Source organism: Oncorhynchus clarkii, chromosome 9, assembly GCF_045791955.1.
Source record: "Oncorhynchus clarkii lewisi isolate Uvic-CL-2024 chromosome 9, UVic_Ocla_1.0, whole genome shotgun sequence".
Classification (NCBI taxonomy): domain Eukaryota; kingdom Metazoa; phylum Chordata; class Actinopteri; order Salmoniformes; family Salmonidae; genus Oncorhynchus; species Oncorhynchus clarkii.
Genome location: NC_092155.1, coordinates 6704094 through 6724093, shown reverse-complemented (window position 1 = coordinate 6724093; position 20000 = coordinate 6704094). Strand labels below are relative to the sequence as shown.

The following is a 20000-nucleotide window of genomic DNA, read 5'->3' as shown; positions in this document are numbered from 1 at the left end:
CACAGATACAGACAGAGAGACAGACAGATACACACACACACACAGAACACACACACAGAACACACACACACACACACACACACACACACACACACACACCAATACAGACAGAGAGACAGACAGATACACACACACACACAGAACACACACACACACACACACACACACAGAACACACACACACACACACACACACACACACACACACACCAATACAGACAGAGAGACAGACAGATACAGACAGATACAGACAGATACACACACACACACACAGATACAGACAGACAGATACACACACACACACACAGATACAGACAGAGAGACAGACAGATACACACACACAGATACAGACAGAGAGACAGACAGATACACACACACAGATACAGACAGAGAGACAGACAGATACACACACACACACAGAACACACACCAATACAGACAGAGAGACAGACAGATACACACAGAGATACAGACAGAGAGACAGACAGATACAGACACGCACACACAGAACACACACACACACACACACACACACACACACACACAGAACACACACCAAGACAGACAGAGAGACACACACAGCTACAGACACACACACACAGATACAGAACACACACCAATACAGACAGAGAGACAGACAGATACACACACACAGATACAGAACACACACCTATACAGACAGAGAGACACACACAGCTACAGACACGCGCACACACACACAGATACAGAACACACACCAATACAGACAGAGAGACAGACAGATACACACACACAGATACAGAACACACACCAATACAGACAGAGAGACAGACAGATACAAACACACAGATACAGAACACACACCAATACAGACAGAGAGACACACACAGCTACAGACACGCACACACACACACACACAGATACAGATGCACACACAGATACAGACACACACACAAATACAGACAGAGAACACACACAGATACAAACGGACAGATACAGACACACACAGAGACACACACAGAGACACACACAGAGAACACACAGAGACACACAGAAACACACACAGAGACACACAGAAACACACACAGAGACACACACAGACACACAGACACACACACACACACAGAGACACACACAGAGACACACAAACACACAGACACACACAGAGACACACACAGAGACACAGACAGAGACACACAGAGACACACAGACACAGACACTCACAGAGACACAGAGACACACAGACACACCTTCTCTCGTCGTATGAGTTCGAAGGCAGCCAGTAGTTCTCCTGCGCTCCTGTCTCCCATCCTGATTGGATACCAGGCCAGACGAGGGGAGGGGGTCGTGGAGGGCTGACACACACAGCGACCCATGAACTCATCTGCCCCCTATGGGATAGGAGGGGAATGACAAGACAGTTGCACACAGGAAAACCCATGAACTCATCTGCCCCCTATGGGATAGGAGGGGAATGACAAGACAGTTGCACACAGGAAGACCCATTAACTCATCTGCCCCCTATGGGATAGGAGGGGAATGACAAGACAGTTGCACACAGGAAGACCCATGAACACATCTGCCCCCTATGGGATAGGAGGGGAATGACAAGACAGTTGCACACAGGAAGACACCCATGAACACATCTGCCCCCTATGGGATCGGAGGGGAATGACAAGACAGTTGCACACAGGAAGACCCAGGCATGATGAAATCAGATATCAGATTGATTATCTACTTACCTGCCTGCTTGCTAGCCTGTTAGCTTGCCTGCCTATTTACCTGCCTGACTACTTACCTGCCTGTTTGTTTGCCAGCCTACTTACCTGCCTGGTTGCCTGCCTGCCTATTTACCTGCCTGTTTTCTTGTCTGCCTGCTTACCTGCCTGTTTTCTTGTCTGCCTACTTACCTGCCTGTTTTCTTGTCTGCCTACTTACCTGCCTGTTTTCTTGTCTGCCTGCTTACCTGCCTGCTTGCTTGTCTGCCTGTTTGCTTGCCTGCCTACTTATATGCCTGTTTTCTTGTCTGCCTGCTTACCTGCCTGTTTTCTTGTCTGCCTACTTACCTGCTCGCTTGAATTAAATATTGGTCAATTCATGAATATTGACGGACTCACATATGTATCCTGATCGTACAGCTCCACCACGACGTTAGGAGGGCTTCTCTCTGTCACATCAGCATCTCCAAACACCTCCACCTCGTAGAAGATGAGTGTCTGGTCCCAGGTGGGGTTCAACGTGTTACGCACAGTCACAGTCTTCTGGCTCTGGTGGAGGAACGAAACTATGGCATAGGAATCTGGAGGAGTGGGGGAGAGAGAGAGAGGAGGGAGGTAGAGAGAGAGTAGGGAGAGAGAGAGGGGAGGGAGGTAGAGATAGAGTAGGGAGAGAGAGAGAGGGGAGGGAGGTAGAGAGAGAGTAGGGAGAGAGAGAGGGGAGGGAGGTAGAGAGAGAGTAGGGAGGTAGGGAGAGAGAGAGAGGGGAGGGAGGTAGAGAGAAAGTAGGGAGGTAGGGAGGGAGAGTAGGGAGGTAGAGAGAGAGTAGGGAGAGAGAGAGGGAGAGTAGGGAGGTAGAGAGAGAGTAGGGAGAGAGAGAGAGGGGAGGGAGGTAGAGAGAGAGAGTAGGGAGAGAGAGAGTGGAGATGGAGGTAGAGAGAAAGTAGGGAGGTAGGGAGGGAGAGTAGGGAGAGAGAGAGGGGAGGGAGGTAGAGAGAGAGAGAGTAGGGAGGTAGAGAGGGAGAGTAGGGAGGTAGAGAGGGAGAGCAGGGAGAGAGAGAGAGAGAGGGGAGGGAGGTAGAGAGAGAGAGGGGAGGGAGGTAGAGAGAGAGAGAGAGTAGGGAGGTAGAGGGAGAGTAGGGAGGTAGAGAGGGAGAGTAGGGAGGTAGAGAGGGAGAGTAGGGAGGTAGAGAGGGAGAGCAGGGAGAGAGAGAGAGGGAGAGCAGGGAGAGAGAGAGAGAGTAGGGAGGTAGAGAGGGAGAGCAGGGAGAGAGAGAGGGGAGGGAGAAGGAGAGAGAGGGAGGGAGGGGAGGGAGAGAGAGAGAGGGAGAGTGAGAGAAAGAGAGAAAGGGAGAGAGCGGGAGAGAGAGGGAGAGAGCGGGAGAGAGAGGGGGAGAGAGGGGGAGAGAGAGAAGGAGAGAGAGAAGGAGAGAGAGGGGGGGGGAGAGAGAGGGGGAGGGGGAGAGAGGGAGGGAGAAAGAGGGATGGAGAGAGGGGGGGGGAGAGGGAGGGAGAAAGAGGGATGGAGAGAGGGGGGGGGGAGAGAGGGAGGGAGAGAGAGGGGGAGAGAGAGATAGAGAGAGAGAGGGGGAGAGAGGGAGGGAGGGGGGAGAGAGGGAGAGAGAGGGAGGGGGGGAGAGAGAGAGAGAGAGGGAGAGAGGGAGAGAAAGAGGGAGGTGTTTAAACCAGGTTGGATTCAGGGAGTGGTGGAGGAAGGACATTATGGTATAGACTCTTAGAATTAAGGGTTCTTTGGCTGTCCCCATAGGACATGTAGTACCCTCTGTGGAAAGGGTTCTGCATGGAACCCAAAAGGGTTATAACCTAGAACCAAAAACGGTTCTTCAAAGGTTTCTCCTCCTGCCTCTTCTCCTGGAGACAGCAGAGTAACTATTTTAGGTTTTAGGTTGTTAGGTTGCTTGTTTCAATGAATGTCGGGCTCTGGAGGAGAGGGGGAGGAGGGGGGGAGGAGAGGGGGAGGAGGGGGGGAGGAGAGGGGGAGGAGGGGGGGAGGAGAGGGGGAGGAGGGGGGGAGGAGAGGGGCAGGAGGGGGGGAGGAGAGGGGGAGGAGGGGGGGAGGAGAGGGGGAGGAGGGGGGGAGGGGGAGGAGGGGGGGAGGGGGGAGGAGGGGGGGAGGAGAGGGGGAGGAGAGGGGGAGGAGGGCCCTATTCCCTATATAGTGCACTACTTTAGACCAGGGCCCTATTCCCTATATAGTGCACTACTTTAGACCAGGGCCCTATTCCCTATATAGTGCACTACTTTAGACCAGGGCCCTTTTCCCTATATAGTGAGGTGAGGAGGAGGAGAGGGAGAGGGGGAGGAGAGGGGGAGGAGGGCCCTTTTCCCTATATAGTGCACTACTTTAGACCAGAACCCTATTCCCTATATAGTGCACTACTTCAGACCAGAGCCCTATTCCCTACATAGTGCACTACTATAGACCAGGGCTCATAGGGTCCTGGTTCACTATATAGGGAATAAGGAGCCATTTGTGACACAGACAGAGATTCTGAAAAGCCGTTTCAGTCGTTAAAACACGTCACACTGAGTATACAAAACATTAAGAACACCTGCTGTTTCCATGACATCGACTGACCAGGTGAATCCAGGTGAAAGATATGGTCCCTTATTGATGTCACCTGTTAAATCCACTTCAATCAGTGTAGATGAAGGGGAGGAGACAGGTGGTTAAAGAAGGATTTTTAAGCCTTGAGACAATTGAGACATGGATTGTGTATGTGTGCCATTCAGAGGGGGAATGGGCAAGACAAAATATTTAAGTTCCTTTGAACGAGGTGTGGTAATAGGTGTCAGGCGTACCGGTTTGCCAAGAACTGCAACGCTGCTGGGTTTTTCACACTCAACAGTTTCCCGTAGGTATCATGAATGGTCCACCACCCCAAAGGACATCCAGCCAACTTGACACAACTGTGGGAAGCATTGGAATCAACATGGGCCAGCATCCCTGTGGAACGCTTGACACCTTGTAGAGCCCATGACCCGACAAACTGAAGCTTTTCTGAGGTCACAAAAAAAAAAAAATCTGTATAATATTACCCTAAATATAAACTATCAACTTGATGGTGTTTAATTTGAGGGTTTCGGCATGAAATATTATTCCTATTTTATTTACACACTTCTATTTGTCAATGTCTTTGTTGTAAATGTTTGGTGGCAGTTGTGACGAAAGTCAACAGTTGGAAGAGTTGCATGGTTAATTGAAATTGCCATAGTTGATTAGATTTTCTATTTTATAAAGGGGAAGGGGGCTGTTTTCTCTTGAACCATACGGTATTTTTTTACTAGAAACTCAGACAATATGGACACAGATATAACAAATTAATTCTACATGTGAATTTAAACAAAAAAAATTGTATTGAAGTATAAATTGTCAAAGTTTTTATAGATTGCCATCGATTACGTGTTAAATTATCGAAATTCCGGAAGATTCCGGAAGCTTTGACAAATTACCGGTAGCTTTGAAACTCTATACAGGGTTGAGGTTAATCAAGGCTGGGACTGCTTCTGTTTTTTTTTTTCTCCCAGACTGAAACGTTCCTCTCAGAGGGTCTTTACGTGGCTTGGAATAATAAACTTCCGAGACTGTCGCTCCAGGCTTTTCAGCATTCCGAAGTCGTTGATGTCCCTCCATCGTCTCGCTCGGGGGGCCTCCCCCCGGACTATATAAGAAATTACTTGGCTTCTCACAAAGGGGGGGAAAGGCAATAACAACACACGCACAAAGCCGCGCACGTGCAGGCTTGCACACACAGTCAGTCAGGGCCACATCGGGAATCAGTGGGTAAATAAACACTCCCAGATTTGGGAATTAGGGAAGGGGTAAGGACTGGGTACAGGAGCCCCCAAAAACGAGGGGAGAGGGGAATAACTGGAGGGGGTAGTCACCCTCAAAACACATGGTTCAGTTGGTCAAAGAGGGGAGATAGAGAGAGGTGGGAAGAGAGAGGGGGAGAGAGAAATAGGGAGAGAGAGAGAAAGAAAGAGAGAGAGAGTGGGAAGAGAGAGGGAGAGAGAGAGGGGGAAGAGAGATGGAAAGAGAGGGAAGGAAAGCGAAATAGGGAAAGCGAGAGAGGGGGGAGGTGGGGGAAAGAGAGAAGGGGGAGGGAGAGCGAGAAAGGGGAGAGGGAGATAGGGGAGAGGGAAAGAAAGAGAGATGAAAGGGGGAGAGAGAGAGTGGAAAGTAAAAGAGAGAGAGGGGGAAGAGAGAGAAAGAAAGAGAGATGGAGAGAGAGGAGGCCCTTGAAGTGAAATCCTTTGATTGTGTTTAATCTATCTGCAGGGCTGAAAGAGCCTGACACACAGTAAGACTGCTTGATACATAATCTACCCCATCCATCAACTCATCTGGGCCGTTACGAAGGCTGGTGTGTGTGTGTGTGTGTGTGTGTGTGTGTGTGTGTGTGTGTGTGTGTGTGTGTGTGTGTGAGCGAGAGAGAGAATCTGGATCTCAGAGCAGAATTATAAATCACTACAGCGTTGGATTCACTCACCCCTAGTTAAGTTTCACGGACACACACACACACACACACACACACACAGTAGCTATAGTTTCCACGATCTCCACTTAAAGTAGAAAAACAATATTATCTCTCCCTCTTTCTCTCAATCTCTTTCTTTCATTCTCCTTCTCTGTCTCACTCAACTATACCTCTAAATGTTTCTTTCTTTCTTCCCTATTTCTCTCAGTTTTTTCCAACCCGCGCTGATGTGAATCTATTTCAATTAATGTTCTATTTTTTTTATTATATATATTTTTGTACTCTTTCATTAATATCTGTCTGGGACCTCTCCTCCGGGACCTCTCCTCTGGGACCTCTACGCTGGGACCTCTACGCTGGGACCTCTACGCTGGGACCTCTACGCTGGGACCTCTCCTCTGGGACCTCTCCTCCGGGACCTCTACGCTGGGACCTCTACGCTGGGACCTCTACGCTGGGACCTCTACGCTGGGACCTCTACGCTGGGACCTCTACGCTGGGACCTCTCCTCTGGGACCTCTACGCTGGGACCTCTGGGACCTCTCCTCTGGGGCCTCTCCTCTGGGACCTCTGGGACCTCTCCTCTGGGGCCTCTCCTCCGGGACCTCTCCTCCGGGACCTCTCCTCTGGGGCCTCTCCTCCGGGACCTCACCGCTGGGACTCCTCCGGGACCTCTCCTCTGGGACCTCTCCTCCGGGACCTCACCGCTGGGACTCCTCCGGGACCTCTCCTCTGGGGCCTCTCCTCTGGGACCTCTCCTCCGGGACCTCTCCTCCGGGACCTCTCCTCTGGGGCCTCTCCTCCGGGACCTCACCGCTGGGACTCCTCCGGGACCTCTCCTCTGGGACCTCTCCTCCGGGACCTCACCGCTGGGACTCCTCCGGGACCTCTCCTCTGGGGCCTCTCCTCCGGGACCTCTCCTCTGGGACCTCTCCTCCGGGACCTCTCCTCCGGGACCTCTCCTCTGGGACCTCTCCTCCGGGACCTCTCCTCTGGGGCCTCTCCTCCGGGACCTCTCCTCTGGGGCCTCTCCTCCGGGACCTCTCCTCTGGGGCCTCTCCTCCGGGACCTCTCCTCCGGGACCTCTCCTCTGGGGCCTCTCCTCCGGGACCTCACCGCTGGGACTCCTCCGGGACCTCTCCTCTGGGACCTCTCCTCCGGGACCTCACCGCTGGGACTCCTCCGGGACCTCTCCTCTGGGGCCTCTCCTCTGGGACCTCTCCTCCGGGACCTCTCCTCCGGGACCTCTCCTCTGGGGCCTCTCCTCCGGGACCTCACCGCTGGGACTCCTCCGGGACCTCTCCTCTGGGACCTCTCCTCCGGGACCTCACCGCTGGGACTCCTCCGGGACCTCTCCTCTGGGGCCTCTCCTCCGGGACCTCTCCTCTGGGACCTCTCCTCCGGGACCTCTCCTCCGGGACCTCTCCTCCGGGACCTCTCCTCCGGGACCTCTCCTCTGGGGCCTCTCCTCCGGGACCTCTCCTCTGGGGCCTCTCCTCCGGGACCTCTCCTCTGGGGCCTCTCCTCCGGGACCTCTCCTCCGGGACCTCTCCTCTGGGGCCTCTCCTCCGGGACCTCACCGCTGGGACTCCTCCGGGACCTCTCCTCTGGGACCTCTCCTCCGGGACCTCACCGCTGGGACTCCTCCGGGACCTCTCCTCCGGGACCTCACCGCTGGGACTCCTCCGGGACCTCTCCTCTGGGGCCTCTCCTCCGGGACCTCTCCTCTGGGACCTCTCCTCCGGGACCTCTCCTCCGGGACCTCTCCTCTGGGACCTCTCCTCCGGGACCTCTCCTCTGGGGCCTCTCCTCCGGGACCTCTCCTCTGGGGCCTCTCCTCCGGGACCTCTCCTCTGGGACCTCTCCTCTGGGACCTCTCCTCCGGGACCTCTCCTCTGGGACCTCTCCTCCGGGACCTCACCGCTGGGACCTCACCGCTGGGACCTCTACGCTGGGACCTCTACGCTGGGACCTCACCGCTGGGACCTCACCGCTGGGACCTCACCGCTGGGACCTCACCGCTGGGACCTCTACGCTGGGACCTCTACGCTGGGACCTCACCGCTGGGACCTCTACGCTGGGACCTCTACGCTGGGACCTCTACGCTGGGTTCATAAAGATTCTCAATGTGTGCCCTACCAACTCATGTCTGTCTCTGACTCTCCCACGGAAAGGACGCACTTTGGCAAGGGATGGAACAGAAGTAGGATTTGACAAGGGGTTAAACAGGAGTAGGATTTGACAAGGGATGGAACCGGGGTTAGGAGGTGTGTGGCAGACAGGTCTGAGTGGTTCCCAGCAGACGTGTGTACATTCAACCAGTTTAATACAAGGCCATCTAGGGTTCAACCAGTTTAATATGACACCATCTAGGGTTCAACCAGTTTAATACAAGGCCATCTAGGGTTCAACCAGTTTAATATGACACCATCTAGGGTTCAACAAGTTTAATATGACACCATCTAGGGTTCAACCAGTTTAATATGACACCATCTAGGGTTCAACCAGTTTAATATGAGGCCATCTAGGGTTCAACCAGTTTAATATGACATCTAGGGTTCAACCAGTTTAATATGAGGCCATCTAGGGTTCAACCAGTTTAATATGAGGCCATCTAGGGTTCAACCAGTTTAATATGAGGCCATCTAGGGTTCAACCAGTTTAATATGACACCATCTAGGGTTCAACTAGTTTAATACGAGGCCATCTAGGGTTCAACTTGTTTAATATGACATCATCTAGGGTTCAACCAGTTTAATACGACTCCATCTAGGGTTCAGCCAGTTTAATATGAGGCCATCTAGGGTTCAACCAGTTTAATATGAGGCCATCTAGGGTTCAACCAGTTTAATATGAGGCCATCTAGGGTTCAACCAGTTTAATATGAGGCCATCTAGGGTTCAACCAGTTTAATACGAGGCCATCTAGGGTTCAACCAGTTTAATATGACACCATCTAGGGTTCAGCCAGTTTAATATGAGGCCATCTAGGGTTCAACCAGTTTAATATGAGGCCATCTAGGGTTCAACCAGTTTAATATGAGGCCATCTAGGGTTCAACCAGTTTAATATGAGGCCATCTAGGGTTCAACCAGTTTAATACGAGGCCATCTAGGGTTCAACCAGTTTAATATGAGGCCATCTAGGGTTCAACCAGTTTAATATGACACCATCTAGGGTTCAACCAGTTTAATATGAGGCCATCTAGGGTTCAACCAGTTTAATACGAGGCCATCTAGGGTTCAACTTGTTTAATATGACATCATCTAGGGTTCAACCAGTTTAATACGACTCCATCTAGGGTTCAGCCAGTTTAATATGAGGCCATCTAGGGTTCAACCAGTTTAATATGAGGCCATCTAGGGTTCAACCAGTTTAATATGAGGCCATCTAGGGTTCAACCAGTTTATTATGAGGCCATCTAGGGTTCAACCAGTTTAATAGGAAGTCATTAGGTCTTTAAGAACACACTTGCCTCATTCCACAGTTCTGAGTAGCACAACAAAAGTTTCAGTTACAGAGAGGAGAGAGGAAGCCATATCAGAGTTGTTAGTTTAGTAACCAGACTACCTGAGAAGCTGTCTTTGTCCATGGCTAGCAGCTCTCTGGCTTGGTACAGGTAACAGCGCAGGTGGTAGCGAGTCCCACCTGAAACACACACACACACACACACACACACACACACACACACACACCTTAGCGTCATATATAGAGAGAAAGAGGGGTGAGATAGTCACAAGTCCAGGGTTACAGGTGTGATTGCAGGGTACAGTGGGAAATCATAGGTATCGAGCTCCAACATGCAGGACTAAGTGAAATAAAAAATAATGACAATAACCAATAATATAATAGCACTATAGACAGAACATCATAACTACTGTGATTAATAAGTACATGAGCAGGTCTACTGGGGTGGAGGTAGAGGGGGGGGGGGGGGGGGTGACCATAGAGGGAACAGCATGTCTACTGGGGTAGAGGCAGGGTAAAGACCATTGACAGGGGGGGGGGGGGGGGATGACCATAGAGGGAACAGCATGTCTACTGGGGTGGATGCAGGGTAAAGACCATTGACAGGGTGGGGGGGCGGTGACCATAGAGGGAACAGCATGTCTACTGGGGTGGATGCAGGGTAAAGACCATTGACAGGGTGGGGGGGCAGTGACCATAGAGGGAACAGCATGTCTACTGGGGTGGATGCAGGGTAAAGACCATTGACAGGGTGGGGGTGGGGGTAAGGTAAGATAACAGGGTAAGGTAGCAGGGTAAGCTAGCAGGGTAAGGTAGCAGGGTAAGGTAGCAGGGTAAGGTAGCAGGGTAAGGTAGCAGGGTAAGGTAGCAGGGTAAGGTAGCAGGGTAAGCTAGCAGGGTAAGGTAGCAGGGTAAGGTAGCAGTGTAAGGTAGCAGTGTAAGGTAGCAGGGTAAGGTAGCAGGGTAAGCTAGCAGGGTAAGGTAGCAGTGTAAGGTAGCAGTGTAAGGTAGCAGGGTAAGGTAGCAGGGTAAGCTAGCAGGGTAAGGTAGCAGGGTAAGGTAGCAGGGTAAGCTAGCAGGGTAAGGTAGCAGGGTAAGCTAGCAGGGTAAGGTAGCAGGGTAAGGTAGCAGGGTAAGGTAGCAGGGTAAGCTAGCAGGGTAAGGTAGCAGGGTAAGGTAGCAGGGTAGGTAGCAGGGTAGGTAGCAGGGTAAGGTAGCAGGGTAAGGTAGCAGGGTAGGTAGCAGGGTAAGGTAGCAGGGTAGGGTATCAGGGTAAGTGTGACTCCTGACTTCATACTTTAGAACCCTTTTCTATTGAATTAAATTATTCCATTCTATTCTCCTCTGCTCTATTCTATTCGTCCTCCACTCCTCTTCAGAGTCATTCTAGGGTCACAGTCTAGTTACTGTATATCTGGAACCAATTACAGGTTTCCATGGCGGCCACCTGTTGCTACGGACGTCACCAGGGGAGACAGGTGTGCCTGATTGGAACCAGAGCTCTCCCAGAACACACCACAGGTGGATGACAGATGGAGAGAGATAGAGAAAAGAGGGAAGAGGTAGAAAGAAAGAGAGAGAGAGAGAGAGAGAAAGTAAGAGATAGAGACTGACCGGGTAGCTGGCAGGTTTATGAGGAGACAGATTTCGTTAAGAGTCGTACAAATGTCTTTTCAGTTGTTGGATGCAGATGTTAAATAATGATGAGTAGGGTTTTTATACATCAATAATATTTTAGATATTAAACCCTTGACTGCAGAATTCATATGAAGCCAAAGACAGATTTATGTTTCTAGATTAGTTTATAAGAGGGGCCAGCTTTTCATCTTGTCTTTTATTACTCTCTCTCCCTCCCTCTCTCTCTTCCCCTCCCCATCTCTCCCTCTCCCTCCCTCCCCATCTCTCCGTCTCCCTCCCTCCCCATCTCTCCCTCCCTCTCCTCCTTCCCCATCTCTCCCTCCCTCTCCACCTTCCCCATCTCTCCCTCCCTCCCTCCCTCCCTCCCTCCCTCCCTCCCTCCCTCCCTCTCCTTGACTCTTGCTGCCTCTCCCTCTCCTTGACTCTTGCTCCCTCTCTCCCTCTCTCTCCCACCCTCTCCCTCTCTCTCTCTCCCCCTCACCCTCTCTCCCTCTCTCCCCCTCCCTCCCTCTCTCTCCCTCCCTCTCCTTGACTCTTGCTCCCTCGCTCTCCCTCCCTCCCTCTCCTTGACTCTTGCTCCCTCTCCCTCTCCTTGACAATCCATCTCTCTCCCTCTCTTCTCAGTGAAAGAATTAGATATTTGCTTCTTACTGTGGAAGAGACAGGAAATGGTAGGGCGGTTGACCCCAAAGGTCGCCGTCACAGATTTCTCATCACTCTTATCCTCCGTCACACTCCCCTGGCGAAAGATAACAACAGATTCAGAAAAACACCTCTCATCCCTCTATATTTTAACCTTCATCCTTAAACCTACCCTCTTCAACCTATTCCCCCCTCTTTCCCAAAGTCTATATCGGTCTCTCTTTCTCTCTTCCTCCCACCATCCCCCTCTACTCTCTCACCAGTGAACACTCCAGGGCGAAGATAGCAGCAGGTCCCGTCTTCTCCAGTGGTTCCATACGACATCTCCATCTCCTCCTCCTGAATGAGTCTGTCTTCCGGGGTTTAAGATGGAACCTCCATCCAAACAGAGATGCGTACTCCCATCCCTCTCTCTCTGCTTCATCTGGTCGCTGCTATAGAGGGGAGCGAGAGTGAGGGAGGGGGAAGAGAGAGGGAAGAGAGAGGGGAGAGAGAGGGAAGAGAGAGGGAGGGGGAAGAGAGAGGGAGGGGGAAGAGAGAGGGGAGAGAGGGGAGAGAGAAGGGGAGGAAGAGAGAGGGGAGAGAGAGGGAAGAGAGAGGGAAGAGAGTAGGAAGAGAGACGGAAGAGAGTGGGAAGAGAGACGGAAGAGAGAGGGAAGAGAGGGAAGAGAGGGAAGAGAGGGGGAGGAAGAGAGAGGGGAGAGAGAGGGGGAGGAAGAGAGAGGGAAGAGAGAGGGGGAGGAAGAGAGAGGGGAGAAGAGAGAGGTGAAGAAAGAGGGTGAGGAAGAAAGAAGGAAGAGAGAGGGAAGAGAGACAGAAGAGAGGGGGGGAAGAGAGAGGGGGAGGGAGAGAGAGGGAAGAGAGAGGGGGAGGAAGAGAGAGGGAAGAGAGAAGGGGAGGAAGAGAGAGGGAAGAGAGAAGGGGAGGAAGAGAGAAGGGGAGGAAGAGAGAGGGAAGAGAGAAGGGGAGGAAGAGAGAGGGAAGAGAGAAGGGGAGGAAGAGAGATGGGGAGGGAAGAGAGGAGTAGGAAGAGAGAGGGAAGAGAGAAGGGGAGGAAGAGAGAGGGAAGAGAGAAGGGGAAGAAGAGAGAGGGAAGAGAGAAGGGGAGGAAGAGAAAGGGAAGAGAGAAGGGGAGGAAGAGAAAGGGAAGAGAGAAGGGGAGGAAGAGAAAGGGAAGAGAGAAGGGGAGGAAGAGAAAGGGAAGAGAGAAGGGGAGGAAGAGAAAGGGAATAGAGAAGGGGAGGAAGAGAGATGGGGAGGGAAGAGAGGAGAGGAGGAGGAAGAGAGAAGGGGAGGAAGAGAGATGGGGAGGGAAGAGAGGAGAGGAGGAGGAAGAGAGAAGGGGAGGAAGAGAGGGGGAGGAAGAGAGAGGGAATAGAGGGGGGAGGAAGAGAGAGGGAAGAGAGAAGGGGAGGAAGAGAGGGGGGAGGAAGAGAGGGAAGAGAGATGGAGATTTTTGAGGGTTGGAATGTTTCATCACTAACAGAGTGGGTTCCAACTCTACTCTGATCTGTGTACTCAGAGTGCCCCCTTGTGGACAAATGTGTGTAAAATCACAGAAAAGTGATATCCATTTTCTACTGCTATTTGTCTGCTTTGACTTTTTTTCAGGGTAAAGTGTACAATTTTAAACTCACAAAGTTTGATTTGATTTCAAAAGTAATCTCTACCTGTCCAGTATCTAACAGTCTCTGTGTAATATCTACCTGTCCAGTATCTGACGGTCTCTGTGTAATCTCTACAGACCTGTCCAGTATCTAACAGTCTCTGTGTAATCTCTACAGACCTGTCCAGTATCTGACGGTCTCTGTGTAATCTCTACCTGTCCAGTATCTAACAGTCTCTGTGTAATCTCTACCTGTCCAGTATCTGACGGTCTCTGTGTAATCTCTACATGTCCAGTATCTAACAGTCTCTGTGTAATCTCTACAGACCTGTCCAGTATCTAACAGTCTCTGTGTAATCTCTACAGACCTGTCCAGTATCAAACGGTCTCTGTGTAATCTCTACCTGTCCAGTATCTAACAGTCTCTGTGTAATCTCTACCTGTCCAGTATCTGACGGTCTCTGTGTAATCTCTACCTGTCCAGTATCTAACAGTCTCTGTGTAATCTCTACAGACCTGTCCAGTATCTGACGGTCTCTGTGTAATCTCTACAGACCTGTCCAGTATCTAACAGTCTCTGTGTAATCTCTACCTGTCCAGTATCTGACGGTCTCTGTGTAATCTCTACATGTCCAGTATCTAACAGTCTCTGTGTAATCTCTACAGACCTGTCCAGTATCTAACAGTCTCTGTGTAATCTCTACAGACCTGTCCAGTATCTGACGGTCTCTGTGTAATCTATACATCTCTGTGTAATCTCTACAGAAGAAGACACCAGGTCGGTATGTAGGTCTATACTTGAAGTACCTTCTTCAGAGCCTCCATCTTCTGCATGTCTCTGCGTCTGAGGCGTATCCAGCGACGACGGCGGTTGGTATGGTACATCTTCTCGGCTGGTACCCAGGCCTTGGGCCTCCGATCTGGGGGAATAGTCAGGCCGTACTCCCACCCTGGAGGAAGAAGAGAAGAGACAAAAGAGATGGAGTGTGATGGTCCAGTCTTATAGAGATGGAGTGTGATGGTCCAGTCTTATAGAGATGGAGTGTGATGGTCCAGTCTCAGAGATGGAGTGTGATGGTCCAGTCTTATAGAGATGGAGTGTGATGGTCCAGTCTTATAGAGATGGAGTGTGATGGTCCAGTCTTAGTGATGGTCCAGTCTCAGAGATGGAGTGTGATGGTCCAGTCTTAGAGATGGAGTGTGATGGTCCAGTCTTATGGAGTGTGATGGTCCAGTCTTATAGATGGAGTGTGATGGTCCAGTCTTATAGATGGAGTGTGATGGTCCAGTCTTATGGAGTGTGATGGTCCATTCTTATAGATGGAGTGTGATGGTCCAGTCTTATAGATGGAGTGTGATGGTCCAGTCTTATAGATGGAGTGTGATGGTCCAGTCTAATAGATGGAGTGTGATGGTCCAGTCTTATGGAGTGTGATGGTCCAGTCTTAGAGATGAAGTGTGATGGTCCAGTCTTAGAGATGAAGTGTGATGGTCCAGTCTCAGAGATGGAGTGTGATGGTCCAGTCTCAGAGATGGAATGTGATGGTCCAGTCTTATAGATGGAGTGTGATGGTCCAGTCTTATAGATGGAGTGTGATGGTCCAGTCTTATAGATGGAGTGTGATGGTCCAGTCTTATAGAGATGGAGTGTTATGGTCCAGTCTTATAGAGATGGAGTGTGATGGTCCAGTCTTATAGATGGAGTGTGATGGTCCAGTCTTATAGATGGAGTGTGATGGTCCAGTCTAATAGATGGAGGGTGATGGTCCAGTCTTATAGAGATGGAGTGTGATGGTCCAGTCTTATAGATGGAGTGTGATGGTCCAGTCTTAGAGATGGAGTGTGATGGTCCAGTCTTAGAGATGGAGTGTGATGGTCCAGTCTCAGTGATGGAGTGTGATGGTCCAGTCTCAGTGATGGAGTGTGATGGTCCAGTCTTATGGAGATGGAGTGTGATGGTCCAGTCTTAGAGATGGAGTGTGATGGTCCAGTCTCAGAGATGGAGTGTGATGGTCCAGTCTTAGAGATGGAGTGTGATGGTCCAGTCTTATGGAGTGTGATGGTCCAGTCTTATGGAGATGGAGTGTGATGGTCCAGTCTTAGGGAGATGGAGTGTGATGGTCCAGTCTTATGGAGTGTGATGGTCCAGTCTTATGGAGATGGAGTGTGATGGTCCAGTCTTAGAGATGGAGTGTGATGGTCCAGTCTCAGTGATGGAGTGTGATGGTCCAGTCTTAGAGATGGAGTGTGATGGTCCAGTCTCAGAGATGGAGTGTGATGGTCCAGTCTTATGGAGTGTGATGGTCCAGTCTTATGGAGATGGAGTGTGATGGTCCAGTCTTAGGGAGATGGAGTGTGATGGTCCAGTCTTATGGAGTGTGATGGTCCAGTCTTATGGAGATGGAGTGTGATGGTCCAGTCTTAGGGAGATGGAGTGTGATGGTCCAGTCTTATGGAGTGTGATGGTCCAGTCTTATGGAGATGGAGTGTGATGGTCCAGTCTCAGTGATGGAGTGTGATGGTCCAGTCTAATAGATGGAGTGTGATGGTCCAGTCTTATGGAGTGTGATGGTCCAGTCTTATGGAGTGTGATGGTCCAGTCTTAGAGATTGAGTGTGATGGTCCAGTCTTATAGAGATGGAGTTTGATGGTCCAGTCTTAGAGATGGAGTGTGATGGTCCAGTCTTATAGAGATGGAGTGTGATGGTCCAGTCTTAGAGACGGAGTGTGATGGTCGAGTCTTATGGAGTGTGATGGTCCAGTCTCAGAGATGGAGTGTGATGGTCCAGTCTTAGAGATGGAGTGTGATGGTCCAGTGTTATAGATGGAGTGTGATGGTCCAGTCTTAGAGATGGAGAGTGATGGTCCAGTCTTATGGAGTGTGATGGTCCAGTCTTAGTGATGGAGTGTGATGGTCCAGTCTTATGGAGTGTGATGGTCCAGTCTTATGGAGTGTGATGGTCCAGTCTTATAGATGGAGTGTGATGGTCCAGTCTTATAGATGGAGTGTGATGGTCCAGTCTTATAGAGATGGAGTGTGATGGTCCAGTCTTATAGATGGAGTGTGATGGTCCAGTCTTAGAGACGGAGTGTGATGGTCCAGTCTTATGGAGTGTGATGGTCCAGTCTCAGAGATGGAGTGTGATGGTCCAGTCTTAGAGATGGAGTGTGATGGTACAGTCTTAGAGATGGAGTGTGATGGTCCAGTCTTATAGATGGAGTGTGATGGTCCAGTCTTAGAGACGGAGTGTGATGGTCCAGTCTTATGGAGTGTGATGGTCCAGTCTTATAGATGGAGTGTGATGGTCCAGTCTTATAGATGGAGTGTGATGGTCCAGTCTTATAGAGATGGAGTGTGATGGTCCAGTCTTATAGATGGAGTGTGATGGTCCAGTCTTATAGATGGAGTGTGATGGTCCAGTCTTATAGATGGAGTGTGATGGTCCAGTCTAATAGATGGAGGGTGATGGTCCAGTCTTATAGAGATGGAGTGTGATGGTCCAGTCTTATAGATGGAGTGTGATGGTCCAGTCTCAGAGATGGAGTGTGATGGTCCAGTCTTAGAGATGGAGTGTGATGGTCCAGTCTCAGTGATGGAGTGTGATGGTCCAGTCTCAGTGATGGAGTGTGATGGTCCAGTCTTATGGAGATGGAGTGTGATGGTCCAGTCTTAGAGATGGAGTGTGATGGTCCAGTCTCAGAGATGGAGTGTGATGGTCCAGTCTTAGAGATGGAGTGTGATGGTCCAGTCTTATGGAGTGTGATGGTCCAGTCTTATGGAGATGGAGTGTGATGGTCCAGTCTTAGGGAGATGGAGTGTGATGGTCCAGTCTTATGGAGTGTGATGGTCCAGTCTTATGGAGATGGAGTGTGATGGTCCAGTCTTAGAGATGGAGTGTGATGGTCCAGTCTCAGTGATGGAGTGTGATGGTCCAGTCTTAGAGATGGAGTGTGATGGTCCAGTCTCAGAGATGGAGTGTGATGGTCCAGTCTTATGGAGTGTGATGGTCCAGTCTTATGGAGATGGAGTGTGATGGTCCAGTCTTAGGGAGATGGAGTGTGATGGTCCAGTCTTATGGAGTGTGATGGTCCAGTCTTATGGAGATGGAGTGTGATGGTCCAGTCTTAGGGAGATGGAGTGTGATGGTCCAGTCTTATGGAGTGTGATGGTCCAGTCTTATGGAGATGGAGTGTGATGGTCCAGTCTCAGTGATGGAGTGTGATGGTCCAGTCTAATAGATGGAGTGTGATGGTCCAGTCTTATGGAGTGTGATGGTCCAGTCTTATGGAGTGTGATGGTCCAGTCTTAGAGATTGAGTGTGATGGTCCAGTCTTATAGAGATGGAGTTTGATGGTCCAGTCTTAGAGATGGAGTGTGATGGTCCAGTCTTATAGAGATGGAGTGTGATGGTCCAGTCTTAGAGACGGAGTGTGATGGTCGAGTCTTATGGAGTGTGATGGTCCAGTCTCAGAGATGGAGTGTGATGGTCCAGTCTTAGAGATGGAGTGTGATGGTCCAGTCTTAGAGATGGAGTGTGATGGTCCAGTGTTATAGATGGAGTGTGATGGTCCAGTCTTAGAGATGGAGAGTGATGGTCCAGTCTTATGGAGTGTGATGGTCCAGTCTTAGTGATGGAGTGTGATGGTCCAGTCTTATGGAGTGTGATGGTCCAGTCTTATGGAGTGTGATGGTCCAGTCTTATAGATGGATAGAGATGGAGTGTGATGATCCAGTCTTATAGATGGAGTGTGATGGTCCAGTCTTATAGATGGAGTGTGATGGTCCAGTCTAATAGATGGAGTGTGATGGTCCAGTCTTATAGAGATGGAGTGTGATGGTCCAGTCTTATAGATGGAGTGTGATGGTCCAGTCTCAGAGATGGAGTGTGATGGTCCAGTCTTAGAGATGGAGTGTGATGGTCCAGTCTCAGTGATGGAGTGTGATGGTCCAGTCTCAGTGATGGAGTGTGATGGTCCAGTCTTATGGAGATGGAGTGTGATTGTCCAGTCTTAGAGATGGAGTGTGATGGTCCAGTCTCAGAGATGGAGTGTGATGGTCCAGTCTTAGAGATGGAGTGTGATGGTCCAGTCTTATGGAGTGTGATGGTCCAGTCTTATGGAGATGGGGTGTGATGGTCCAGTCTCATGGAGATGGAGTGTGATGGTCCAGTCTTATGGAGTGTGATGGTCCAGTCTTATGGAGATGGAGTGTGATGGTCCAGTCTTATGGAGTGTGATGGTCCAGTCTCAGAGATGGAGTGTGATGGTCCAGTCTTATGGAGATGGAGTGTGATGGTCCAGTCTTAGAGATGGAGTGTGATGGTCCAGTCTCAGAGATGGAGTGTGATGGTCTAGTCTTAGAGATGGAGTGTGATGGTCTAGTCTTATGGAGCGTGATGGTCCAGTCTCAGAGATGGAGTGTGATGGTCCAATCTTATGGAGTGTGATGGTCCAGTCTTATAGATGGAGTGTGATGGTCCAGGCTTATGGAGTGTGATGGTCCTGTCTTATGGAGATGGAGTGTGATGGTCCAGTCTTAGAGATGGAGTGTGATGGTCCAGTCTCAGAGATGGAGTGTGATGGTCCAGTCTTATGGAGTGTGATGGTCCAGTCTTATGGAGATGGAGTGTGATGGTCCAGTCTTAGAGATGGAGTGTGATGGTCCAGTCTTAGAGATGGAGTGTGATGGTCCAGTCTTATGGAGTGTGATGGTCCAGTCTTAGAGATGGCGTGTGATGGTCCAGTCTTATGGAGATGGAGTGTGATGGTCCAGTCTTATAGATGGAGTCTGATGGTCCCGTCTTATAGATGGAGTCTGATGGTCCAGTCTTATAGAGATGGAGTCTGATGGTCCAGTCTTATAGATTGAGTGTGATGGTCCAGTCTCAGAGATGGATTGTGATGTTCCAGTCTTAGAGATGGAGTGTGATGGTCCAGTCTTATAGATGGAGTGTGATGGTCCAGTCTTAGAGATGGAGTGTGATGGTCCAGTCTTATGGAGTGTGATGGTCCAGTGTTATAGATGGAGTGTGATGGTCCAGTCTTAGAGATGGAGTGTGATGGTCCAGTCTTATGGAGTGTGATGGTCCAGTCTCAGAGATGGATTGTGATGGTCCAGTCTTAGAGATGGAGTGTGATGGTCCAGTCTTATAGATGGAGTGTGATGGTCCAGTCTCAGAGATGGAGTGTGATGGTCCAGTCTTATGGAGTGTGATGGTCCAGTCTTAGAGATGGAGTGTGATGGTCCAGTCTTATGGAGTGTGATGGTCCAGTCTTATGGAGTGTGATGGTCCAGTCTTAGAGATGGAGTGTGATGGTCCAGTCTTATGGAGTGTGATGGTCCAGTCTTATGGAGTGTGATGGTCCAGTCTTATAGATGGAGTGTGATGGTCCAGTCTTAGAGATGGAGTGTGATGGTCCAGTCTTATAGATGGAGTGTGATGGTCCAGTCTT

The 20000-nt window shown here is 50.4% G+C and overlaps 1 protein-coding gene across 9 annotated transcripts in view; it reads right to left on the bottom strand.

The window, feature by feature from the left end:
• Positions 1-20000, bottom strand: part of LOC139415802 (dysferlin, limb girdle muscular dystrophy 2B (autosomal recessive)) — a 163041-nt gene that overhangs the window by 59398 nt on the left and 83643 nt on the right. For all 9 annotated transcript variants that reach the window (XM_071163904.1, XM_071163900.1, XM_071163902.1 and 6 more), the window contains 6 exons: positions 14355-14497; positions 12202-12375; positions 11951-12038; positions 9764-9841; positions 2095-2276; positions 1228-1368 (listed from right to left, as the gene is read on the bottom strand). In XM_071163904.1, the coding sequence (XP_071020005.1) occupies positions 1228-1368; positions 2095-2276; positions 9764-9841; positions 11951-12038; positions 12202-12375; positions 14355-14497 (806 nt within the window). The remainder of the gene's footprint in view (positions 1-1227; positions 1369-2094; positions 2277-9763; positions 9842-11950; positions 12039-12201; positions 12376-14354; positions 14498-20000) is intronic.